Source organism: Brachycentrus maculatus, unplaced genomic scaffold, assembly GCF_059751285.1.
Source record: "Brachycentrus maculatus isolate JH-2025_06_01 unplaced genomic scaffold, ASM5975128v1 h1tg000633l, whole genome shotgun sequence".
In the NCBI taxonomy this organism is placed as follows: Eukaryota; Metazoa; Arthropoda; class Insecta; order Trichoptera; family Brachycentridae; genus Brachycentrus; species Brachycentrus maculatus.
Window position 1 is genome coordinate 505,394 of NW_028281369.1, and position 27,829 is coordinate 533,222.

The 27,829-nt window shown below is 35.6% G+C and overlaps 3 protein-coding genes across 3 annotated transcripts; 1 reads left to right on the plus strand and 2 right to left on the minus strand.

Annotated features, from left to right (window-relative positions):
• Window positions 1-509: 509 nt before the first annotated feature.
• Rrp6 (exosome component Rrp6) lies at window positions 510-13,219 on the minus strand. The gene is made up of 14 exons (XM_088274082.1): window positions 13,091-13,219; window positions 11,148-11,320; window positions 10,374-10,569; window positions 9,795-9,970; window positions 8,562-8,776; window positions 8,181-8,302; window positions 6,761-6,924; window positions 5,202-5,379; window positions 4,595-4,743; window positions 3,613-3,751; window positions 2,050-2,162; window positions 1,353-1,458; window positions 1,204-1,278; window positions 510-636 (listed from the first exon to the last, which is right to left on the minus strand). Exons 1-14 carry the CDS (start codon window positions 13,196-13,198, stop codon window positions 622-624), a joined length of 1,929 nt encoding a protein of 642 aa, XP_088130208.1. The 5' UTR covers window positions 13,199-13,219; the 3' UTR covers window positions 510-621.
• A 960-nt stretch (window positions 13,220-14,179) lies between these two features.
• On the minus strand, window positions 14,180-23,256 carry LOC148300932 (uncharacterized). The gene is made up of 9 exons (XM_088274085.1): window positions 22,992-23,256; window positions 22,415-22,538; window positions 21,576-22,006; window positions 20,830-20,910; window positions 19,898-20,013; window positions 18,259-18,496; window positions 17,149-17,343; window positions 16,066-16,220; window positions 14,180-14,393 (listed from the first exon to the last, which is right to left on the minus strand). The coding sequence occupies exons 1-9, from the start codon at window positions 23,118-23,120 to the stop codon at window positions 14,300-14,302; spliced, it is 1,563 nt and encodes a 520-aa protein (XP_088130211.1). The 5' UTR covers window positions 23,121-23,256; the 3' UTR covers window positions 14,180-14,299.
• An 818-nt stretch (window positions 23,257-24,074) lies between these two features.
• On the plus strand, window positions 24,075-26,943 carry LOC148300933 (uncharacterized). Its single transcript, XM_088274083.1, has 2 exons — window positions 24,075-24,250; window positions 24,463-26,943. Exon 2 carries the CDS (start codon window positions 24,524-24,526, stop codon window positions 26,495-26,497), a length of 1,974 nt encoding a protein of 657 aa, XP_088130209.1. The 5' UTR covers window positions 24,075-24,250; window positions 24,463-24,523; the 3' UTR covers window positions 26,498-26,943.
• Window positions 26,944-27,829: the final 886 nt, after the last annotated feature.

Genomic DNA, 27,829 nt, shown 5'->3' on the forward strand with positions numbered 1-27,829 from the left:
GCGGCGTGATGGTTAGTTAGTTTTCTTCATTGAGGTCACCGGAGCCCCCCATGGTGTTTAACATGTTAAATAACAGAAATCGCTCACTCCTTTCAAGAACGTCATAAATCAAAAATCGACAATTTTAAGTTGTTCATGTTTTTGGAATGCCCAGAAAATGTACTATATCCCAGCAAAAGCGGCATATTTTTAACTTAATATTTACCCGCTACAGGGCAGAATGTGTTGTTTTTGCATTTTAAAGAAAAGGGATTGATTAATTATTTTTTTAAATATACTAAATATTTTTCAAATGGAGAAAAAACCTTCAGGTTTTACCTAAAAAGATATGATGAACATTAAAAAGTTCAATAAGTGGCTTGATATTTATTTTTAATACATTGTATTATATTTTTATACTTTAAAAACGTTCTCCTGAAAAAAAATGTTTTTTGATTTATGACGTTCTTGAAAGGAGTGAGCGAAATGTATAACCAGTGATATTTTAGCAATAAATAAATATTTTAAAATTTACTAAAATAAATTCTTTTAATAAATTTTTGTATTTTATTTTATTTTTTTCTTATATTTTTGTGTATGTTCAATACGTCTTTTCACTCGTCAAAGAAGTTTTCATAGTCCTCATCTTGTTGATTGCTGTAAAAAAAAAAATAGAATTAAAAGTTATATGTGGTCAAGTAAAATATAGAATTTCATAAATCGATTCGGCAGCCACTTTATGATAAAAATCTATCCATTTTTAATTTAAGTTTTAATTAGTAGATACCACTACATATTTCATTTGGTGAAAATGATGCGGAATGCATAATGTGACCATTTATTTTTGTCCTCAAAATAGGACATTTACCAATTTTTATGTAATAGTATGTATATTCAAGAAAACACGTATTTTTCATAGTTTTTATGTACATATTAAGAAAAAGAAAAGGAATGTTGATAAAGAAAAAAGAGGAATGGATAGTAGAAATATGAAAAAATTATGTTGTTCAGGTTGTTTAAAAGCGGGACGGTCAAAACGGGACGTATGGTCACTTTAGCAATGCATCAAAACACACGTCACAATAGATTTTAAGAAAAAGTGGTATTTACTAAGTAAAACTTAAATTATAATATGGAAGTCTGGGCATTTACAAGTATTTGGACACACTGAAAATGTTGTAGTTAAAATAGTCTACTATTCTGTATTGAATGAAAAATTCCTACCTTATAATCTTTGACCATAAGACATCTCTGGTATGGGGGTACAAACCGGATTTTTACATTGCATAATTCCATGTCCTGTAAAAAAAATACAAATATAAAGTAGAAACCATTTTTTAAAAAAAACAGCAAGAAAATGTAAGGTAACGTACCTTGGAAGTAACGGGAGGTGCCTCAAGTGACCAAGGTTTCCTATTATGCTTTTTTTTCTGCCTCTTTATAACTCCGCCTCCGTTCAAATATACTGGCAACCCCTCTCTGAAACAGACAATATAATAAGTACTACTACTACTAACCCTTATCCGCACCCAGTGGTGTATAGGGCACTGCATTGTATGGAAGCACTGTTATCTGATCGTTAAATACATGAAGGAAAGGTGATCAGCCTTCCGCTTCGGGTACCAGTCCAGGGTCATATTAAATAAATGTTAGACTGAAAAATCACCGATATTTATTTTGACCCTCTTGGGAATCGAACCCGGACCTCCAGCGTGGTAGCCGAGAGCGCTAACCACTACACTATGGAGGCGGACAAAATATATATTGACCACTTCATAAAATATTGAACATTAAAAAAACATTTGGTTGAAAATTGCTTTGAACGCAAGCTCTAAACATAATTCTAGTTATATTTAGATACTAATAATAAGTACATACTTTATAAATATCAATAAAGAAATAAACCGTTATTATGAAATAACTTGTTAATATCAGTTCAGAGATAAACCGTTATTTTTAAATAACTAACAAAATAACGTAATGTAAAATCATTTTTGATAAAATTTCGGACACAAGAAGAAGGCTGAAGTAAGCAGTAAGTTAGTAAGCGATGTTAGTTGGCTGTGTTACCTATTTTCGTCTGGTTTGTCGTGCACAAACTTGAGTATGTCCGGAGTGGGAGGTGGCATGGACACCACGATGGTCTTTTTCTCCGTGTCCGGAGCAGCTACCTGTTCCCGCGCCTACAATATCAGAAACAAAACAATTGAAAAACATAAATAAAAATATTTGTGGCGAGCATCCGCACATCGGATGGAGTACTCGGAACGAGCTCAGCTCGCTGTGCTGACTATACCAGGGGTTCCCAAAGTGTGCGCAGCGGTGCCTTGGTGCGCCGTAGAAAGTAAAGAGGGGCGCCGTGAGTCGATCCTTTATCATCATCCGAAACCACAAATATTTTCTTTTTTGTTGTTCTCCGTTTCAATTCAAATATAACAAAAAACAATTTCATTGTGTGGATGTTTTAATTTTTGTGTCTATCAACTACTATTATTGTAGGTGCTTATTTCTTTCGACTATAATATATACAGGATCATTCATTAAGTGATTTCTATCTTTAAATTTTAATAAAACAAAGTGTGCGTCAGAGATGTAGCATAAACAATATGGTCGCTATTAACTGTGAAAGTTTGAAAGTCTTTATTGAAAGACCCTATATATAGTCACTATATATATTTCAAATAGCTTACTAATGCAGGGCGCCGTGAGAAAATACTAAGCTTGTAAGTGCGCCGCGGGCTGAAAAAGATTGGGAGCCCTTGGACTATACGAATGCTCGCATCGTAATGTGTTACGTTATGACGAAATGACTGGTCAGTCTCCACCTTTATGTTCAACACATTGTTGTCGGGCAGTTTTTTCGTCAACCACGATCCTAATTATACTCGGACAGTCTGCCGCCCGACCGTCAGTAAACTAATCACAAGTAAGCATCAAGGTTGATGGACAAAACCGCCCGACAATAATGTGTTACGCAAAGTGAATGATGACGGAATGGTTATTTCGAAACCGGTAGAGTCTTTAAGTGGTAATACACAAAATAAACAATGAATGATACGGAGACTGTTATATCGCTCACTCCTATCAACAACGTCATATATCAAAAATCATAAATTTTTACTTGCGCATGTTTTCGAAATGCCCAGAAAATGTACTATACCCCAGCAAAAGCGGCATGTTTTTAACTTAATATTTACCCACTATAGGGTGGAAAGTGTTGTTTTTGCATTTTGAAGAAAAGGTGTTGTTTAAATATTTTTTAAATTTATTTAATATTTTTCAAATGAAGAAAAAACAGTCAGGTTTTACCTAAAAAGATCTATTGCACAGTAAAAAGTTTCATAAGTGGCTTGATATTTATTTTTAATAGGTTTTATTATATTTTCAAACTTTAAAAACGATCTACTGAAAAATCAAGTTTTGTACCAAAAAAGTACCAAAAAGTTAACCATGGTTTTAATTCATCAAGTGGAGAAGCCCAGATTTGTGAAAAAGTATTTGGAGACACTCAAAATGTTTGCTTATAATTTTAATATTACTAGGTAAGTGTTTCTTTTTTACTATTGCACACTGAATATGTATTTTTTTAACTATAATAAACGCCGATTTTCGTCACCGAACTGAATAACTTACACGTAAAACCATTTGATGGACGACGAGGAGGTGTCTCTTGAGGAGGGGCGGTACCGGGTTGCAGCACGCCAGCAGGCCCTGCATCTCTCTCGGGAGGGTCTCCGCTATCTGCAGCAGCATGTGGCTGGGGAGGACATACCTGGAAAGGGAACGTTCAAATTAATTAAATGGCTTATAATTTCAACCAATCTGAAATGCCAACAGGTCCCTATTCCAACGGCTCGAATGCCAATGTCTCAAATTGCTTACAGCTGGAAATGCCAGCAGCTCTAAATACCAATGGCTCAAAATACCAACAGCTCTAAATACTAATGGGTCGAAATGCCATCAGCTCAAAATGCCAACAGTTCAAAATGCCAACAGTTCGAAATGCCATCAGCTCAATTTGTCTATGGCTCAAAATGCTATCAGCTCAAAATATCAAGGGCTCAAAATGCCAACAGCTTGAAAAGCCTACAGCTCAATACACCAAAGGCTCGAAATACAAAAATTCTAAATGCCAAGAGCTCAAAATCTCAACAAAACAATGAAAACAAGTATCTATGGACGCAGTTGGGTAGATACCTCGGCTGTCCAAACTCAAAACACAGTAAAGGACTATTTTTTTGCATTATTGGACTAAGTAGAATCTACTTAGTCCAAAAATTCAAAAAAAATTGTCCCTTACTGTGTTTTAAGGTTGGACAGCAGACCTAATAAAGAAACAACGGGTTTGTCCAAAAAAAAAATCTAATTGGTTTAAAAACTGCAATGAAGTATCCACACCTTGCCGTTATCATTTTTTTCTTTCCTACCTACATAAGCTTTTAGGAGATATTTGCATTAAAGAACTATTTGACATTGATCAATGTTTTACTGACTATAGCCCAGCCCAAAGTCAATAATTATATAGTTATAAGTTTTAGTATAGTAAGGTTTGGGGCTTGGCTAGCTGCAAGCTCGAGGTGTTGCCACACTCCGCGCGGAGACAGCGTAGACCTACCCGATGCTTTCGTCTTCCAGCCTGGCGACACCGTCCCTCCACTGGTAGAGCGCCTTGAAGGCGGCCAGCTGCTTGACGTTCAGGTGCTTGCGGCACTTGAGGTACAGGCCCATGTAGCTGTCCTCATGGATGACCGGCTTCTGGTATGTCTGCAATTGTACAAATGTCAGCTGGTATCATCGCATATCATCTATACATCGCGTCACATCTGTATGTATGGCTGATATATCATGTACCATCTATATGTATAGTTGATACATTGCTTTCATCTATATGTATAGCTGATACATCGCATATCATCTATATGTATAGCTTATACACTGGGGTACTTCTAGAAAATTTGGTGATGGACTTACAATCTTGTATTTATTTAGATTGGCAGTGACAGGTATATCAAAAGCTTTTAAATGTAAATTCACAGTAAAATCGGGATACAATTTTATATTGTTTCACATTTTCAATATATTTCGCAATTAGTTTTAAAAAAATTGCTTAGCAAGAGCAGATCTGTCAGGAAGCCTAGATGCTTCTGTATCAGATCTGGGTATGCGGTGGAACAGCTTTCAGTGCGCAGAGAGAGAGATACTTCACTAAGCTGAGAGCTAACCTTCAAGCAGATGGTGGCACTCTTGGAGAAGGCTGTCTCGAGCAGGTTGGGGGCGGGGGCCTTGAGCAGCTCCTCCCGCATGGCCCTCCAGATGTACAGCAGGCTGTGCGTGTCGCTGCGCGCGTACTCGCACAGCTCCTGGGGGAGAGGCCGGATCCGCCAATCCGCCATTTGGTATCTGAAAAATGATTGAAAAATAGTAAAAACCTGTGAACTCGCATCATACCTGAAACATTTTGGGAAACGCCTTAAAATATAATTTTCAACTTAAAATTTCAAATTTCATTTGAAAACAATTTGAAATTTATGTAAACTTTATAAAATAAAACAACTTTGTTTTGACCACTTTTTTATTGGTACACTTTATCCAACCGGTTTCGACAAGAACCTTGTCACCATCAGGGTTTATGTACTAAATTCTAAAACATTAAAATACTCATAGTTAATTACCCTTCCCTTACCAAAAACTTCCACGCACTCCGTACCCATATGAAAATATGATTTAAAAACTCCTAAATGTTGTTTTCATTTTGCATTGCGTAGCAAATACATCAACTCCTAATGACAACTATGAATGGAATGTAGTTGAAAATGTCAACTTGGCTAAAACATGAGTTGTACTCACTAGCCATACAAAACAAGGTGAACTCCGCGCATAATTAGTTGGAAGGACATGTACTCTGAATAAAGATTGTGACGTGTGACGGGTACGGTAGCCAGTTACATTATACGTTATTAAGTGTATGATGAAATAAAAATAAATAAATAAATAAAATTGAATATCTGAAATGAGAAGAATCTGCGATGTCGAAGATGTTGTGCGATGGGGCAGAGTAAGATGTTTCTGGAGAGATCATGTGGCAAAAGCAAGTTCAGATTGAATGGTGAGAATATAGTAGCAGCAGACAGCAGCATAAAGGCGGAGACTGACCGGAGCATTTTGTCGTAACGTAACATTTTACGATGCGAGCATTCAGGCAGTCAGTACACCGAGCCGAGCTGCTCGCCGCTCCTTCCGAATGCTCCATCCGAAGTCGGATACAATTTTAGGTTAGTACAGGGTTGCCAATCTGTGGGAAATTCCCCAAACTGCGGGGAATTTGTGGGGATTGGCAATATATATTTTTTTTTCTTCGTTTGGAGTAAGCAGTAATTTATTAAAATCACAGAACCAAGAATCACGCCTTCGTCGTCCGACATTTTAACTACAGTACGAATGCAATGTTGCGAAGATTCATACAGATTTTGGGTTATTGATTCAGATTTTCAGATTTTTTGGTGTGACATATGGCGACACTGAGCACAAGGCCACTAGCGAGCACTGATCGCGGTCAGTCAGCAATGCCGTAATGTCATAACGTAACATGCTCGCCGCGAGCGATGTTACGATGTTTTGTTACGACTAAATGTTCCGGTCAGTCTTCGCCTTAAGAGGTAGCAGACCCTAAGGAAGGCCACCCAAACGATGGAGAGATAGCTGGTCTTCCACCTCCCAGGAGCGGACCGGAGAATAACAGATAGTCCTAGCTAGAGAAAAAGAAAATATCCGGTACACTTACTTCTTTTCGAGGAAGATCTTACAATATTTGGTGGTAAGAGCTTGCAAAGAGAGCTTGGACAGCTCCAACAAGATGGCCGCCTGGTGCGTGTCGAACATCCCGACCACGTAAACGCCCAAGTCTCGCTGCAGCCATATTATGTCCATATCGGCACCGTGAAACACCTAAGACATTTGTAGACAAGTCAGTTTTATGCCACGACCAAATTTATTTATTTATTTATTTAAACTTCATGTACAGAAAATAAATAAGTACATTGGCGGGCTTATTGCTAGAAAGCAATATCTTCCAACCAACCAAAAACAGACCAGTGATATTGATCAAAACGTTTGATATCATATAAAGCTATTTGCAATCGATATATGAGGGTAGATAGTACTTGAGCATTTAAAAAAACATAAATAAGAAATTAAGATTTAAAAAAACATAAATTACAAAAGATGATCAAAGGAAAAAGGGAGTTTAGGGAAGGAGGTAGAAGAAAAACTAAGGGAGGAGGTTTTGATGGACAGTTAGGATTCTAATGATAAATAGGTAGAATCAGGTAGCAAGTTTAAGGAAGAGAGGAGGGTTCAGGGGAGGAGGAGATGGACAGTTAGGGTTCTAAGGTAAGATAATGATGTTTCAGGCGTTTTTTGAAGGTTAAAATAGAAGGTGCATTTTTTACGTGTAGAGGTAGTTCATTCCAGAGTCTAGCCGCTTGGACAGTAAAGGAATTACTGCAAATATATCTTTAAAAAAAATCTGCTCTAAAACATCGACAGGTGGTATTTGAAACTTATCACAACAGAATTTGATCAATCATGGTTTTGCTCTCAACTTTGAGAATGTGAATATTCAGTCATTTAAAAAAATTACATCCCCCAATCGTTCCTTCTCTACTGGCAGGATTCGATCCCGTCACATACATACTTCTTCTTCAAACCCTTATCCGTACCCCAATGGTGCATAGGGCACTGCATCATATAAACACAGTGTTATCTTGATCATTAATACATGAAGGAAAGGTGATCAGCCCTCCGCTTCAGGTACCAGACCAAGGTAATATTGAATAAATATTAGAGTGAAAAAATCACATTTATTTATTTGACCTCCCCCTGGATGAATGTTACACGTGTGTAAAGTGATCACAACCAATCAATGACGGTCGTGAGCCCCGTAAATGCTTAGATATCCATTTTCTTCTTTATCTATATTGAGATGTCAAAAAAATAAAAGATAAAGAAGAATATGGGAGTCTGGATATACAGGGGTACGATATATCATAGGCCGGCTTAAAAATCAGTTTTCACAAGTGAAAACCCCCTGAGAATCGAACCCGGGATCTCTCGAACGGAAGCTGAGCGTGCTGACCGTTACTCTACGGAGGCGGACAATACATAGAGTGCATATTTAGTGTAGAAACGTATATAAAAAATACCTTGAGTATTTTGGGGTTTGTAAACGTCTCGTTCAACTGGTGCAAATGCTCGCGAAGAGTCAATGTATCCACGAGAAAATCGCCTCCTTCCTCTGTGCTGATTTGCAAAAGACAGGTGATGCCTAAAAAAATATTGAATAATGGTCAATATGGTTTATAATATTAAATAATGGTCAATATGGTGATGCCTAAAAAAGATTAAATAATATAATATGTTTCAAATCGCTAACTCTTTTCAACGCCATATATCAAAAATCGTCAATTTACAGTTGTGCATGTTTTCGGAATGCCCAGAAAATGTACTATATCCCAGCAAAAGCGGTATTTTTTTAACTTAATATTTACCATGCAACTCCTTTCAAAAAAAAAAACAGGCTTTACCTTGATATGTTCTATAGGAATGGTGCTCCAAGTCGACAGCTATTTCTTTGACGGTTTTGAGGTGTTTCAGCAATTTGGCGAGTTCCTCCGGCGTGCTGACCATCGTGAGCGGAGTGTCTTCCAGCTTCTTCAGCTTCAAGCGGCCCAAGCTGGGTGACAACCACTGCGCGGGGGGCGTGAAGGCTTCCAGCTCTACCTCGTAGGGATGGGTGTAGCTGAAAATTTGTTAAAAGCCACTATTTATGAAACTACAGTACACTCTAGATTTTCCGGGGTCAGGTCGACCGGAGAGCAAATTATCCGGGACACTTGAGTCATCGAAAAATATCTTACAATAGTACTTGTAATCAAATAAAGCTTAGTGTGCGTCGAAGAGGTACTGGGCAAAAATCTATATTCGCAGTATTTTTACATAATGCAAACTATGCCATGTTCTCTCCGATTACGCGGCTTCACATGTTAGCCAATGCTTTTGAAAGTATAGATTTATTTAATATATTGTTATCCACCTTGAAGTCTGTACTTTCTCAGCAATTCTTCTCCATGTTATAATGGATAAATTTAAATGTTGTGTTTCACTCTCTCTCGCTGCTCGCTGATAGTGTGTGAAGGAGACGTGTATTTACCAGTGTTATTTTATTATTATTTTTATGTTTAAGACTTTTTGTTTCTCTATTAGTGTATTCATAAGTATATTTTTATATTAGATACTGTATATATGTATTATGTTAAAGGCATTAGCCATTCAATAAATAAATAAATAATGTCTGGATGAAACTTATAATGACTCTAAGGAACATATCTGGCAAGAGTCTACGAGATAGAATAAGGAACACCAGGATAAGAGAAATATGCAAGATGTCGTTAGGCGGGGAAGACAACGAAGGAGACAATGGTATGCGCGTGTGAGGAGAATGAAACCATCCAGACTCCCCCACATTGCACTGCACTGCCCCAAGGTATACAAGTTCCGGGCAGACCACCAAAGAGCTGGATTGATAGCTGAGAATCAACATCGCAGGATCAATATTTTACAATCATACTTATAATATCATTAACAATTTTTTTTACACATATTTAATCAATATTATACATATTAAAGCCTTAAACAAACAATATTTACGGCTGAAAATATAAATACATACACATGGAGAGTTTTTTTTGTCATTGTATCAGAATCAACTAAGACATAACTTGGGTGTTTCCCTAATGAATTGGGTGTCATTCACTCACTCGTAAATTTCTCCATTGTCATTATACAGCGGCATAACAGCCAGGGGCTTCATATTATTCGGTTTGTCTTTGATCCGCGGCTCCCACAGCGTCTTTGTAGAGTTGTCTACTTTGTCTTTGAAAGACACTTGCGGTCTCTCCACATTTTTGGCCGCCAGCATTTTGGTTTTTCCCAGCTGTAGAGAAACACAAACGATTATTCAATCTATCTATGAATGTATGCATGTTTATGTTTATACATCCTTGATTTCAGATCGGCATTGATAGATTTTAAATGTGACAGACGCCGTGGCGTAGTTGGGTCGACGCTCGACTGCGAAACTGGCGTCGCGGGTTCGATTCCCGCCAATTGCAAAATGAATTCAAGAAACATTTATTTTCATTTGGTCTGGGTGTTTGTGGTGTATTTTTCACATTCACCTTCTCTATCCTTACTATCCTACCTGCAGACAAGCATCAAAAATAGACGCTTTTCTGTTATTCATTCCTTAAAAAAAAATTAATGATTCACAGTAAAATGGGGATACAATTTTGTTTCATATTTTCTTTAATTCTCTGATTTCATATAAGCCTGTTTACCTGCAAGGAACAGACGATTGGAGAGGAATTCCAGGAGGGTTGATTCGTCACCGACTTGTTGGGTCTGGGAGTGGTCACCAAGGGGGTTTCCACCGGCTGATATCCCCCTTCTATGAAGGCCAGGTCTGCATTTATGGAGTCTACTATCAGGTCGTTGATATCGGGGAGATTCTCAAAATCTTTGCCAATTTTGTTACTGGAACAAAAAATATCAACAAAAATGATAAATCGTTATTAACCTTGTGTTTTTATATTGTGTATATGTGTGTGTATATATGTTACATGGGAGATACATGGAAATAGCAATTGCGAATGTTAAAAGAAGCATCACAGCTGCCATTTGCCCTTATGCTATGATTCTGCAAGAAGCAACAATCAAAGCAAATTAAATTGGGTACTTTTACCAGTTTGACGAACTGGTGAATTTGTTTCTTGAATGTTTTCCGCAGATACTTTGTGGCACATTTTATGAACTTAAAATCCTAAAAATTTATTTTTATGGAGTGTGTGGAAGTTTTTGGTGAGAGTATTTAAATGTTTTTGATTTAAAATAAACCCTGATGATGACAAGGTATTGTCAAAACCGGTAGGTTAAATTGTATTAATAAAAAAAAGTGGTGAAAACAAAGTTAATTAATTTTATAAAGTTCATTTTATAAAAAAATGATTTTTATATTTAAAATATAAATTACGGAGTTGTAAAATTAAACGCCAAATCAATTACTAACAAGTAATTGGACACACTCAAAATGTTGTAAATAGAAATATATTAACCTTTCCACTTTCTCGTTGGTGAAGACCGTCTTCATGACCTCTCCGGCATTGTGTCGCAGGGCCGCGCAGGCCTTCCGGTAGCCCGAGGTCGGGTTGTCGTACCCGAACAGCGTGTGCGCGGCGGGGAGCGTGTTGGACCAGCGCGTCGCCGCCATGAGCAGTCCGAACCCGTGCTGGAATGTAAAAGATTAGATTAGATGTTAATTACCTAAGTTTGTGTAGATTTAAAATTTTGCCTAGATTATTTATTGAAGAGACAGATTTAAGCTCTTTTTTCTTGTAGTACATGCTTGATAACTTTTTCTTCTTTTTTATGTTTTTAATTTTTTTTTTTTTAAATTGTCATAATAATTTTTGTTTTTCTGATGGTCATGTATTTTTTGTATTTTATATTAACACTATTATTCTAGTTCTACTTATAATACCTACACCCTTATACCCTTTACTATGAACTAAATTATATTGTATACCTACACACAATAATAGTATAATTGAATAGTGAAATAAGGAAGGAATGCAAAGCTGAGATAAGCATTATCGATAAAATTAAGAAAGGTGTGTTGAAATGGTTTGGACATGTAGAACGAATGAGTGAGGAAAGAACGGTAAAACAAATTTATGAGGCGAATGTTAGTGGGAAAAAAAGCAGAGGAAGACCGAGAAAAACACGGCACGATCAGGTATGCCAAATACTTGAAAGTGGTCAGGTTAGGAGTCGTAATAATCGGCGGGTATGTATGAGGAGATGCATGAACGTGGAAGAGGCGAAGAATGTTTGCAAGGACAGAGTGGTGTGGCGCTCTATTCTCTCTGCCTACCCCTGCGGTGAAACGGCGTGATGGTTAGTTAGTTTTTTTTTTTTTTTACCCACACAGGCCATGCCTTTGTGGGATCTTTTTTTGTATTTATATTTATATTTTATTCATATTTTTTTGTATTTGAGTTTGTCATGTCAATACAAAAGAATTTTAAAAAAAGTCAAGTATTCGAGAAGTCGCAACTTAATTTAATCTAAATCCAGGAAACATTTTAAATAATTTACTTTTTTCTTATAACACACTGTATTTATATTGAAAAAATAAGTTTTTTATCGAAATAATTATATGGTTTTGAAAAGTTAGGAGTTCAAAAAAATACATGAAAATATTTGTTGAATACCATATATTCTATATATACAAAAAAAAAACAAATATACGTTCTTTAACCATTCCCTGGTGCTAAAATAAAAATGCGCATCCCGATGTTGGGTAGTCACTACAAAATAAAAAATTAGCAATTTCAAATCGGAAACATACGGACATTCATAGCTAATCCCCTTAATTAATTATAAATAAGGTAAAAAATTATAATAATTTAGATTTATTAGATGAAAACATTAAACAATCATCTGGCAACGCTCACAGAACAAGCATAGGTCCATTTTTGTCGGAAGCCCAAGAGCTACTGCCGCTAGCCAGAGAACATGGAGCTTTGAGCTCCTCACGCTTGCACAGTGCAAGTATACAAGAGTGGAATGCGAATATAGTGTCGCGCTTCCCGTACACTCTTCACGCGCTGTTTATACGCGAATTTGTTTCCTATATTCAAAAAATACCTCCGATGTACATGATAAATTCTGATTATTATTAATATTATTTTTTAAATCAATGCGTTAATATGTTATGGAGGAATATCTAAAATCTTAGCCTTATATTTATTATATTTTTAGAGATATTGATGGTTATTAGAAGCAATGTGTACAAGGTACACAACACGATAACAAACAGATAATTAAAGGGTTGTCATACATTAATATAATCTCAAAAATTTATAAAATAATACAGTAATACAAAAACAAATAGAAATAAACGCGATTTCTTGTAGGTTATAATCAACAATTCGAAAAAGTATCAATTTATTCTTGTTTAAAACTAGTTTATCATAAAAATTACTCAAATACTAACCTGTACATAATCTCCGGCATTTTTAAAGCCAGGGAGAAATTCGTCGGGATCTTTGGGGGGAAAACTATCGTTTATTTCCATATTCGTATTTACATTATTGTCTCCCATGACAGCGTGCTGGTGACAGTTGACATTCATAGACAAATATCGTATGTCCATAGATGTAAGTTAAATTACAATGCGTGTTCATAAATGAACCGAAACGTATGAAACGAAACAATAGAACAAAAAAAATAGAGGTCGTTCAGAACTATTTTTGTGAATGTGGAAAAAATAAATATGCAATTATGATGCATTTTCGTTTATTATTTTAATTTTACATTTGAGGTCCTGTTAAAGTAAATAATTAGTCAATTCCAATTGTAAATAATTAGTCTGTAAGTCAACTGGGAATGTGTTTTTTTTCTTCAAATGTGTCGGGTTGTGGTCCCGTGGTTAGTGTTTTGGACTCTTGAGTCAGAGTTTCTCGGTTCGAACCCACTCTACCATAGTTTGATACCTATTTCTAATAATGACCCGCTTAGGCTCATAGAAATAATATGAAATTGAAGTATTTTTGTAAATAATAAAAATAGAATTTAAATAATATGTTAATATTTTAGCATAACCAGTCATCCAAAGCATAAAACTGATCACCCTGCTTTCATCTAATATTTAATTACATTATCTGCTTTAGTGCCCCATGCACCAATTGGTGAGGATAAAGAAACAAAAAGTTGCCTTTTTAACTATTTTGATTTTTCAAGAAGTTTTTCAGAAGTTCAATGTTTGCGGTTCCTTTAATTTTTCCGACAAATGATAAAACTTCCATAGAAATTATCAAGTTTATCACAAAATTTTCTATTAATTGTATCAATTTTTTTGTATATTTGTCATCTAGGGGTAAAATAAATGTGAGTGTTTTTTTCACTGTAATATTTATTCAATATTACCCTGGACTGTTACCTGAAGCGGAGGGCTGATCACCTTTCCTTCATGTGTAATACGATCAAGATAACACTGCGTTTATATGACGCAGTGCCCTATGCACCATTGGGGTGCGGATAAGGGTTTTATTATTATTATATATGTGTAAATAAAAATAGAAAACCAATTTATTCAATGTTTTTTTACTTTATTTTAAACCATAATTAAAATAAAAATCAGTATCGTAAAGTAAAACTAGATTTAATACTGTAGAAATGGCATTTGTTACTATATTTAGAAACACTATTCCGTCTGCGCTGACGGTGTTACAATCCGTGATGGTTGGACATTGTGTTTTCTTTTTCTATGAACGTAAAGGCTACCAGCATACCCAAATCTGTAAAATAAAATACAAATACAATTAGTTTATATAATATACATATTGATTTACTGAACTGATTGATGACTTACTTAAAGATAATTTTCTTCTTATGGTCTACACCAGATTTTTCAATTCTCTAAGAAACCTTATAGAGTTGTGCTCTTTTACAAATCGCTCACTCCTTTCAAGAACGTCATAAATCAAAAATCGTCAATTTTCACTCGTGCATGTTTTCGGAATGCCCAGAAAATGTAACATATCCCAGCAAAAGAGGCATATTTTTAACTTAATATTTACCCGCTACAGGGCAGAAAGAGTTGTTTTTGCATTTTGAAGAAAAGGTATTGTTTAATTATTTTTTATAAATATACTTTATATTTTTCAAATGAAGAAAAAACCTTCAGGTTTTACTTAAAAAGCAGTAAAAAGTTCAATAAGTGGCTTGATATTTATTTAAAATACATTGTATTATATTTTTAAACTTTAAAAACGTTCTCCTGAAAAATCAAGTTTTTTGATTTATGACGTTCTTGAAAGGAGTGAGCGAAAATATTATTATTATATATTTGGAAATAAAGTGAACAGGTTGGTCAGACTTTTAGTCGGAGCCATAATTTTAGCGATCAAAAATTGTCTAGTGATTGGCTATTTATATGATGAAGTGCCCTATGCACCGTTAGGTGCGGATAAGGCTTAGAAGAAGAAGAAGATAGTTGAACAAATTTACTAGGCGAACGTGGTTGGAAATGGGAAGCAGAGGAAGACCGAGGAAAACTTGGCTTGATAAAGTATTTCAAATACTTGAAAGTGGTCAGGTCAGGCGTTGGAATAATCGGCATGAATGTATAAAATATGTATGAATGTGGGACGAAGATTGTGTCCAAAGACAGATTGTGTGGTGTTCTGTATTCTCTGCCTACCCCTTCGGAGAAGTGGCGTGTTGGTTAGTTAGTTAGTTAAAATTACGGCATATATGTATGAAATATGTATAAATGTGGGGCGAAGGTTGTGTCCAAAGACAGATTGGTGTGGCGTTCTATTCTCTCTGCCTACCCCTTCGGAGAAGCGGCTTGTTGGTTAGTTACATAGTTAGTTAAAATTATCATGCCTTAGCATACTGTAATTATCCCAAGAGATGTCTCTGCATGATGCAATATTGACAGCTTCATCTTTACTCAGCCTTGGGTGGTTATTAAAAAAATATTAGTCTCCTTAGAGTAGTGGTCAACTCGTTTCACTGGGTGCATTTTCAGACCTTATAATATTTTATTTTGTATATAAAAAGCATTGTTAACTTTGTGGTATGGTAATGTAACACTCTCCTTATCATTCATCCTTTACTTTGTGTAATAGCACTTTAAAAAACACTATTTTGTGACTCCCGGTTTCTAAATAATCATTTCATCGTCAGGTCAATGTTGATTAAAATGAAATATTTATAAAAATAAAAATATTTGAAAGAGAGAAAGTAGATAAATGATTCAAATGAATTATCTTATAATATTTATTTAAAGTTACCCTAGACAGGTACCTGAAAGGCAGGACTGATCGCCTCGATTTATGATCAAGTAAGCTTTGCCTTAATCTGATGCAGTGCCTTGTGTCAAATAAAGGTAATAGAAAAAACAAAGTAATGTTTATTCGTGTTGAGTTATTAATAAAAAAAAAACATTATTTTTATTCTCACCTCTGATCACAAATGCCGCACACAAAATCCTTTGATTTTGAGTGTTTTGCTTTATGCGCAGACAAAGACTTGCGATGGGTAAATTTGCTTCCACATTCGAAGCACTCAAAAGCTTTCTTATTGGTGTGGACCAATTCATGGCGACGCATTGACTCCTGAAATGTACAAAAACATTAGTTCAACTGAAGCTGAGTTTATGTATGCTGGGTTCTGATTGACTCATGAAATTTACAAAAACATTAGCTGAACTGAAGCTAAGTTTGTGTACAAAGATATTAGTTTAACTGAAGCTAAGTTTAAATATGTACCCTGAAAATCAACTGAGGATCAGTTTCTGTTTCACTGGATTCAGATTAAATCCCAAAATGTACAAAAACATTAGTTCAACTTTCACTCCTTAAATAAATTAATTCAAATTTCCTGCAATAAATTGATGGTAGCGCCCGCCGTATGGTATGTTGCACCATCTTGTTGAAACCACAGCTTTGTCACATTAATGCCATTCAACTGAGATACGAAGAAGTCAGTAATAATGGTTCTGTAGGGCTCTTCATTGACCGTAACATTCTAGCCAACATCGTCTTTAAAAAAAGAGCTAATGATTCCACCTGCCCATAAAGCACATCAATCAGTGACTTTTAATGGATGTAAGGGCGTCTCGACAAAGGCCTCTGGGTTTTCTCCACTCCAAATTCGGTAATTCTTCGGTAATTCGGTAATTCGGTAATTCGGTTCATAACCAGTGAACCTAAAATGTGCCTCATCGGTGAGCAAAATTTTGTATTGAAAAAGAAGATCAAGCTGAATATTGTTTCGGCCTGTTCACCAAACCTACAGCGCGCATAATGGTCATACTCTATTCATAGCAAAACGTACTGACTACAAATCAACTATCAACTGCCAAATCGACAGTCTGTAGAAACAGACAACATGTTGCCAGTTTAAAAACCAAACCTCTAAAATAATACCATATATTTGAAATTTGATACATAATGAGTGGCGCAACATTACATAATTTTGGTACTGCATATTATACAGCTGGTATTTTTTTAATAAACAAAAGTGTGTCAATTAACAACATACCCGACAAACAAATGACTTTGGACACTGCGTGCACTTGAAGTCCTTCTGCCCCGTGTGAAGTTTCATGTGCGTGCGTTGACTCGCGATGCCGGTGAAACGACGCGGGCACAAGGTGCACGCGAACGGACGCTCTCCCGTATGGCGCCGGGCGTGATCTTTCATATCTGCGCCGGTGTAGAATAGTTTGCCGCAAATCTGTAACAAGGTTCAGATTCAGCATGCACAAATCATTGATATAACATATAAAAATAAAGTAGATTCGAGAATGGAGCCAGGACTGATCACTTTGCCATTATGTAATTCGTGATCAAGTTGATACAGCATTGATTCGATGCTGTCCTCCACATCAACTAGAACCTAAAATCTGGTTGAGTCAAAAGTCTACATAACAGGAGTTTTAATCTAAGTAAATACCACTTTTTCTTAAAATCTATTGTGATGCATGTTCTGATGGATTGCGCATCGGTGTTGGTAAAAAATGCTGTAATGGTAATCGGAATGCATCGAAATACGTGTCACAATAGTTTTTAAGAAATAGTGGTATTTACCAAGTAAAACTTAAACTAAACAGGCGCCGTGGCGTAGTTGGGTAGACACTCAACTGTGAAACTGGTATCGCGGGTACAATTCCCGCCAAGTGCAAAATAAATTCAAGAAAGAATTATTTTTAATTGGTCTGGGTATTTGCAATGTATTTTTCACATTTACCTTCCATATCCTTACTATCCTACCTGCAGACAAGCCTCTAATAGAGGCTTGTTAGGCGGGTTATTCCTCTAAAAAAAATATATAAATACATTTTTTTAGTCTATGGTATTTTAAAGCCTCCAGACAGTTTGTGGACTTCATGTGCTCCACATAGGGAGCAGATATGGTTTGATTATTGTAAAAAAATAACAACAAAAAATATACTAGCTCTTCAGATACGTTTGGTTCGTAAGTAGTCATTTGTCAGAGGATTAAAATTAAATTAATAAATGCATCCACAATGTTCACCGGTCCAACTCATAACGAATACAAAAGAACCTAACCTACTAAAGGTGCCTGGGCACGGCTATGCCATCTCGTATAACAGGCACGTATAATCGCCATCTTGTATAATAGACTCACAGGGCAGGAGAAGTTCTTGATGCCGGAGTGTATCCTGAGGTGCAGGCGCAGGTTGGGCTTGGCGCGGAAGCAGCGGCCGCACACGGGGCAGGGGAAGGGCAGCTCGCCGGTGTGGATGCGCTCGTGCGAGACGAGCGTCTCCCGCGTGGCCAGCGCCTTGCCGCACACCTCGCACACAAAGGTCCGCTCCCCGGAGTGCCGCTTCATGTGGGTGGCCATCCCGCTGCTGTTGGCGCACCTGAAAATCAAATAAAGTCAATAAAATATATAATCTTTTGAATATTGAAAGCATCAACTTTGTGGATCATATTGATATATTATTTTGAGAAATAAAAACACTTTGTTTTTTGATCCACTCACATTTTTATTAACCAACTTGTTTCGGCAACAACCTGTTACCCTCTTCAGGGTTTAATTTATGACTGAAGAGGACAACAGGTTGTTGCCGAAACTAGTTGGTTAGTAAAAATGTGAGTGGATCAAAAAACAAAGTGTTTTTATTTCTCAAAATAATATAAAATATGTAATCTTTTGCTCAATTTATTATATTGTGTATGATCGCTTGTGCACTACACGGAATTTTACCGAACGGCAGTCCGTTTTTTTTTTATAAAAGTGACTACGACAGTTTAGCGTGATCGAATTTACCTTGATCATGCACCGATCGAGCGCACTGATCCGAAGAAAGACGGACAAAAGCACAAGCCGTTTTTTCATGCTAACCGGACTGCCGGACAGTAAAGTCCGTCCAGTGCACAAGCGCCCTAAAGATTAGAAGACTTGTAGATTACCTTAAATATACTTTTAGGCCTTTGTTCGTAATGTATTTGGCATTTTCACAGCAGAAGTTCAATATATAATACAGTATAAGGATTAAAAGAAGTGTAGATAATCTTAAGTAATCTTCTAGGCCTTTAATTATAATGAATTTGGTGTTTTTAAAGCAGAAGTCAATCTGTATTGCTTCTCCTGATACAAACCCCCCTCCCGATTATTTCAATTTCTATCCTGGCCACTTTCAAGTTTTCACGTACCTGATTGTGTTAAGTTTTCCTCGGTCACCTTCTGCTTCTTTTTCCAACTACACTCGCCTCATAAATTTGTTTTATCGTTCTTTCCTCACCCATTCGTTCCGCATGTCCAAACCATCTTAACACACCTTTCTTAATTTTATCGATAACACTTACCTCAGTCATGCATTCTTTTCTTATTTCACCATTCAAACATCTATCATACATCGTTTTGCCGAACATTTGTCAGGGAGATCGCATTTTGACTGCATTCAGTCTGCTTTCAACCAACTCCACGCTTTGCTTCCATATATATATAAAGGTTGGAACCAGGACTCAGTTGTGTACTGCCAGTTTAGCTTTTGCTGATAGGTTTTTATTTGATATTTGCTGATTTCAGTGCACCATTCACTCTGTTCCCAGCATTCACTCTCCTTTCTTTATCATTATTAGAGTGAAAAAATCACTTATATTTAGGGATCGCATTTCGACTGCATTCAGTCTACTTTCATCCTTCATTTGCCAACTCCGTGCTTCGCCTCCGTATATTAGGGTTAGAAACAGGACTCCATTGTGTACAGTTTGTATATAATGTAGTGTGAACGATTTTATGGTATAATAAAGCTTACCGATGGTCACAGATACTGCATTTGTATGGCTTTTCACCCGTGTGTATCCTGAAGTGGGATATGAGGTCCCATTTCACCTTTACACAGTGCCCGCAAATATCACAAAAGAACTGGCCCTAGAATACAAAGTTAAAAACAATTTAACTCAGTTCAACCGTCGTAACAAATTGACCAGATCAAAAGATTTATGTATTAATTTTTAAATCAAAAACACATATTTTTTTAGTTTACTAAGTTGTATCATATAAAAAAAAACACGTAAAAATTAATATTGTATTTAATCATATTAATTTTTTGTGTTTTTTTAATAAAATACAACATAGTAGACTCAAAAAATCTGTGTTTGATTTAAAAATTAATACGTAAATTAAAAAGGAGTTCTACAAATTAAACGCCAAGTCAATAAATCAAAATAAATCAAAATATTTTTAATTAAAAAAAAAAAAAGAGTTAGCATAGTATAGAGTATGTTGCTGGTACTTTCAACAGCTGGCGCTGCCATTGTGATAAAAACCAAACAAAAAGCATGTTTAATCCTGTTCCAGGTATATAAAAATACGCTCATATTCGAATGCAACATTGTGTCAAAATTTCAAAGCAATATGTGAATAACTTTAGAAGATTTGAGATTTTTAATTAACTAACATTTAAATTTTTATCTATGTGGTTTTTTTTTTAATTAATTTTAAAAAAATAAGAAAAAAAAATTTTTCTACACATTTTCTTTTGCTGAATTGGCGTGTGGTGAAATTTGTCACCATTTGGCCTGTAATTATTTTTTTTAGCAATCTTATTTTTAATTTATTATGTGTTCTTTAGAATAAAATGTAATATTAATAAAAACTTAGCAATAGAACCTTCTACCTCAAAATTTACATGAAAATATTACAGTGTTTGTACGTAATGAAAAATTTATAAAACAATATAATAACCTTTTTTTTCACCCGAGATTTCTTTTTTATTGGAGGTAATACCTCTGTCAATTCTGTCTTTTCTGCCTCTTCATATAATTGCTAGAAACAAAAAAAAAACATTTAATTAACATTTGACAGTAAAAAAATGGATAAATAATTACAATATATAGAGTGGAAGTCCAGAAATCGGAACTCATTGGGGCTGTGGCCTGTTCGGATTAGGAAAAGTTCAGATTGGCCGAGAAATTTGTAATACAGTACTAAATTTATACTTTATACTAAAGTAGTTACATTGTACATGCCTTTTGCATTTCGATAATTTTTAAAGTTATTTTTACATTTCAATCTAATATTACAGTACTTGAGTAGCAATACAGGTACATTAGTGTATACATTATTAACTTTTCAATAATTTTTAAACAAAATTAGGTTATATATAATGCTTGTCCGCCTCCGTAGTGTAATGGCCAGCACGCTTGGCTACCGTTCTGGAGGTCCCCGGTTCGGTTCCCAGAGGGGGGTCTAATAAATTTAAGTGTTTTTTTTTCACTCTCATATTTATTCAATATTACCCTGGACTGGTACCTGAAGCGGAAGGCTGATCACCTTTCCTTTGTGTATTTAACGATCAAGGTAACACTGCTTCTATACGATGCAGTGCCCTATGCACCATTGGGTGCGGATAAAGGTTAGAAGAAGAAGAAATGAAAAGGTTCCCCTTCCCTGGTCTAGTATATTTGTAAAAGGAAAGATTCTACACTTACTTCTATGGTTTTTTCCGCTGTATTCCTCTCAATATCGAAGTCAAATTCTTCCTTGATCACAAAAAAATCATGATTGGATTCTTGGTTCTTTTTGCCATTTTCTTTTTTACAACTTTCTTCGATTTGCAAATAATTACAATTCTCTATTTCTCTTTTGATGTCTAGCTGATTTGTCGCCATATTGATATTCGCCATTTCGAAATCCCCAATAACCTGCGACAGCAATTCTAATTTTTTCATCTGTTTGAGATCTCCCAGGTTCAAGGTTTTCTTCTTACTTGAGCCGTGTGATTTCTTCTTACAGCGCTTTGATTTGCTGTTCAACAATTTGGCGGCTTCTGATAGAGTTATGTTGTCTTCGAAATCTCTGTCTTCCGAATCGATCCAGCATTCTTGAAGATGGGTCGGAGCATCTTCTTCGACTGCGGAATCTAGGATAAAAAATTTAAAAAATTATGTACATTTTACAGTGAAATATTTGTAATTTTATTATAATTGAAAAAAATATATATTATTATCTACACAAATATTTAAATTTTATATTATTTTTGTAGGCCTTAGTGGCCCGTTTATTTTAATATTTTTCAAATGGAGAAAAAACATTCAGGTTTTACCTAAAAAGATCTGTTGCACAGTAAAAAGTTCAATAAGTGGCTTAATATTTATTTTTAAAACTTGTATTTTATTTTTAAACTTTGAAAACAATCTCCTGAGAAATCAATTTTTTTGATTTATGATGTTGTTGAAAGGAGTGAGCGATATTACATACGTTCGTATGGGTAGGGCAGGTTAATTGTGTAGATATGTGGAAGGGGTGATGCGTGGTTTTACTAGCTTACTGTTAGAGCAGGTGTTGATTTTCTCTTGGCTTTGTAGGCACTGCAATCTAAATAGAAACGCTTCACGTAATCTGCACAGGCAAACAGAACACATCTTGTGCGCTTCTGCGCTCCCGGGAACTAGCTGTAATTTAAATACCAATCTATCATTTAAAACATATGAACTTTAAAAAATTGGAAGCGGGCTTTTTTTGCCAGCGCCAGAATTTATTTTATTTTTGGGGACTTAAGAGTAGAAGCAAAACGATTAGTCCCAAAATGAGTAATGGAAATAACTCATGGGGAAAATTATATATGTGACTTATGTTTATAATTTATTTATTTGTTTATGGTCCACAAACAATGAAAAACACATAACATGAAATGAAATACAATGCAATACAAATCCTTTAAATGTTTTGCATCTAATTTGATTTTAATATGTTTTTTAATAAATAAATAAAGATTTAAATGCTTCACTAAAACTAGGTAAAATTTAGTTTTGTAAAATATAAATATATTAAGATTAATGTACATTTTTGAAACCATAAAATAATGTTTAAAAATAAGAAAGGGATGGATTATTTTATTTTTATACCTTTATAGATGATAACGCAAATAACATATCCGAAAACGGCATCCCATCGTCTTTTGTGAATATAGAAACGTAGCCATCGTTTTTAAGACACAACCGACACATTTCTCCTAATGATTCTGTTTCTTTCATTTTATGAAATAATTATATTTTCATTCATCAAATTATAATTTAAGTGTTAAAAAGGTGGAAAAACATCAAATATCTGTCAAACGTCAACTAGATAAATAATAAAACAATGTTCGTAAAACGAACTGATTTTATGTACGCGTTCACAAACATTGTCCAACGATTACCTGTTTATTTATACTCCGTTATTTATACCCATTGTAAAATCAATTGGGTTGTAAACGCAGTACATTTGCAAGTTTATTGATAATAAACAACATCAATCTTTGTTTTAAAAAATGGTTTAGGTTCCTTAAAATACAAATACATACTTATATATGTATTAAATGTTGAAGAATCGTGATTGCTTCCTATTATAATGCATAGTACTTTGAATATAAGAACTACACTTTTTTCAAAGCAATTTAGTTTGATTTTTTAATTCTATCTAGCAAATATATTCGTAAAATAAAAACATCAATTGATTGTGATGCAAAATAAAACTAAAATCCTTAAAAAAACGTTAGTAAGATAAAATTTACTTTTTTAACTCTAAATTCGATTGTACTTTAAAGTACACGATGGCGTCAACCTGCAGATAGGACTGATTTCTTGCAATTATTGTAAGCGATAGCGGTTCTAGATCACCCCATCCACTGGTCGCAGGTACATTCTCGTTGTCGTAAAAATGAACAGGTCCACTTAACAACATACTACGAGGCACTAGAGGCAGGTAAATAGAAGGGGAGCCAAAGAACAAAGTATCAAACTAGGAAGTCAACCGTAATAGCCTTAAAAGTGAAATGAATAATCTCGAATAAAAATATTGAAGACAATTTTTGGCCGTTATCAACGCAATGCAACTTTTTTCAATTTACTGCGCCATACTTTCGCCGTGTGTTGATCAAAGTGATTTATCGTATATTACGAAATAAAAGGATCGGTTCGTCTACAAGTCGTCATGCAAAATAATTGTCTATGCTCACCGAGCTGTCACTTTGAAGTTTTGTCAATATTCAGTATGTTTTCGTTGATCGGAAATAATATTATTTATTTGAGATTTCCACACGTAGATTTTTCATAATAAATCCCTAGATCTATGTAGAAGGCAAATAATTAATTGTATATGTGCTTTATTCGTCGGAAAAACGAAGGTTGGTTCTCTAAAAATATGAAAGTTTATCCCAGACCATTAGAAAAAATTATAGTTGCATTGACATGGTTTCGGGTCTTATAGTATGAAACTTTTTTTTTTAAAACCTTGTATAGAAAATTGAAAATATTACTTATTCATAAAGTATTACAATATCGTGTACATTCTTATTAGAATCTGATGTGTATATATTTTTAAATGTTTTTTTTTCAGACTGGGTTCAAAACTATGCTGCTCCATTTTATGAATGTACATAAATATATAGTAATTTAATATGAAGAGTGTGGATAGTAGCCCATTAAGATCAGTAGTGACAATCTCGGAAAAGAAATGGAATCCGCGGAAAAACAAGATTTCATTTAGAAAATCGATCAATCTGCAAGAATTTGTTTCCACTCGGTTTCCTCTACAGCGTCCGAGCAATAGATACTACAATCACGAATCAGAGGACGAATGGCAAACAAATATAGATAGCGGAGAGCTTTCAATTACGGAAGTTGTTCCTACACTTCCCAAGGACATTCTCGGACATTTCATCAACAATGTTTCATTAAACGGATCAAATTTACCGAATGCTTTCCAATTCGGGGGTCATTTAACCGTTCCGAGACCAAAAGGTGCCATAAACACTTCTAGAACAAAAGAATGCTGCATAGGCGATTGTTTCGGATTCTGCGAGCACGTTTGCACAGCGGGAGAACTGCGGAAGTGCGTCATTTGTGATTACAAGACTCAACACTTGAGTCTGCTCCGATCGCACATGAAGATTCACGCGAAAGAAAAGCGATACGCGTGCGATCTATGCGACTACACTACGCGTAAGTCTTACAGTCTGAAAGCGCACAAACGCACGCACACGGGCGAAAAGCCGTTTGCGTGCGATCTCTGCCCTTTTGCGTGTAACGACGGCAGCACTCTCAAGAGACACAAGTACACGCACACCGGCTACAAACCATTTTCTTGCGATAAATGCGATTATAAATGCACACGAAACAGCCATCTCCAGAGGCACATTAAGACTCATCTATTCACCCACAAGTTCCAATGCGACAAGTGCAACTTTTCATGCGATTTGAAGAACGTTTTAAGCACCCACAAACAAGTGCACTCGGATAAAAAGCTGCTAAATTGCACGGCTTGCGAGTATTTCACTAATGACAAAAGTTCGATGCGAAGACATAAGTTAATCCACTCCGACGACAAGCCGCACGCCTGCGACCGCTGCGAGTACAAGTGCCGGAGAGGATCTCACTTGAGACGGCATCTAAAATCCCACGAGCGAAAAGATATGCTCAAAATACTCGAAGACACGGACGTCAATCCTTTGATTTGCAACGATTGCGGGCTATTCGCCAATCACCCGTACAACTTGACCGTACACGAGTGTAATCTGGACGGTTCCCGGTTGTTTCACTGCAATAGGTGTGAATTCAGCACCGGATCGGCTAGCGAATTCAACGCCCACAAAGTCAACCACGCCAAAGGAAGGCTGCCATGCGGGAAATGCGAATTCACCTGCGATACGTACCTCTGTCTCAGGAAGCATGTTGCGAGTCACGCCAAGAAGAGAAAGTACTTTTGCCAGGACTGCGTATACAGCACCGACCATTTCTCCTCTATGCGGAAGCACAAGTTGAACCACTCGGAAAATTACAGGCACAAATGCGACGTCTGCTCCTATTCCTCGAAGAGGCTACTCAATCTAAAACGACACAAAGAAATACATGGCAAAGATGGTGATAAACCTGTCGAAGGTTGTAATATTTCTAATAGCAGCGAGACCCTTAATTCAGGTCACGACATATCTGTCAACCACAATGAGAAAGACTTGGTTAATCTAAGTATCGACAGCTTAATCGACGGAGCGGATCTATCACCTTTAAAACCTGAAAACGACTTGCAAACATTGAAACCAAATAGTGTTACTTCCATTCCAGGATCTTCCCCGAAGAAGCTACGTAAAGTGAGTAAAAAAAATAAAATTTCAAGTGCCAAGCGATTCGACACAGATGCAGCATCGATCGATACTCGTGAAACTCCCACAAGTGTAAGTGCCGACAATATTCCTTGCGATAAATCTGAAACTGTCTACGAAAACGGACAGGTATTTTCCGATATTTGTAGCAAAAGCGTTCTCGATTCGTTGAATGAAAATATACAAAATAATAACAATATAAAATTACACATCGGCAAGAATGACCCAGAAATGATTCCTGTAAATTCTGCAGTCGCTTCCGTAAAAATGTAAACATTTCTACTTGAAATTTTTACATTTTGGGTTTTTGTTAGCCTTGCCATCATTAAGCATGGGTCTCATAAACCCGAGCCATTTTTTATCCCGTGCCTTTTTTATCGGAGAGGTCCTCTACCCTATCCGACCTAGTATTAGTTGAAAGTATTCATATTAAAAAATGGATCAAATTAGCAATTCAATAACTTAAATAGATAAACTCCAATATTAAAATTAACCACACTATTCTCAGGCTATTTTACGAGAAACAGGTGTAAAAAATTCATTTTTTTTCTAAAAAATTATTAAACAATGTTTGTTGTATTCATACCTGACAAAATTTTTACATAATAGGTGCATTTAGGATGGGTTTATGCGCTTTTGTAATTTCAAGGGTTGCACGCCATTGTAAATGATGTACACTGTTATTTTTTTACTTTCATAAATTAAATGAAAGAATAAGATTTAGTGTGATCAATTTCAAAACATGGAATAGTATTTTTTAGTGCGATCAATTTTAAAACTTGCGATACACAGATCCACGTTACAGTCAGGACAATAATAGAGAGTTTCTCTCCCATTTTTTCCCTTCATTCATCTGTTTTTGCTTTACACATTAAATATTTTTGGCACAGATATTTTTTCTCGTACGTGGTATGGGTTAGTGTGGAAAAAAACACCGTATCATGTACGCTTGTGTGTGTAGGGCGGGTAATTCTCATTAGAAATTTTTGTACCATTTTTTAAATTTGTTTTTATTTTGGGTGTCATGCGAAGGCCATCACAATTTTTATAATTAAACACCAAAGGGCGTGAAAAGTGTCAAACGCGACGCACTAGAGTCATACTAGTGGTACATAAACAGGGTTGGAAAACATCACGGAAGTCATATTTAAGTTCCTAAAGCAAATAAATAATACCGTCAATTAATTTTGTGATGTTGGCAGACCAAATGCATTTGAGATACCATTTTTTGTGTTGATTTATAGGCATTGTATTGGTTACATGTGTGTTGTGTTTGAGAGAGATGCTGTGAGTGTATTGAGGACTATCAAAAAAATTATAATCAGTTCTGGAGTTATTTTATGAGAAGATAAATATTTTAGTACTATTCTGGCAACCTTTTGTGTTCATTGACATTGGGTTAATGATTTATCTGACTCGTGTATTTCTTATCTTCGTGAATCAGAGATAAGTGTAAGCAAACTCATCTATTATAGTAATCGGTACTATTAAAACATAAATATGCATACTGTTGGTGTAATGCTAAAAGTAGCTTTTAGATAGCAGTGACTTGACTACAACATGTCCTCCGTTCATTACATATTTACTTATACTGTAAACAGTAGT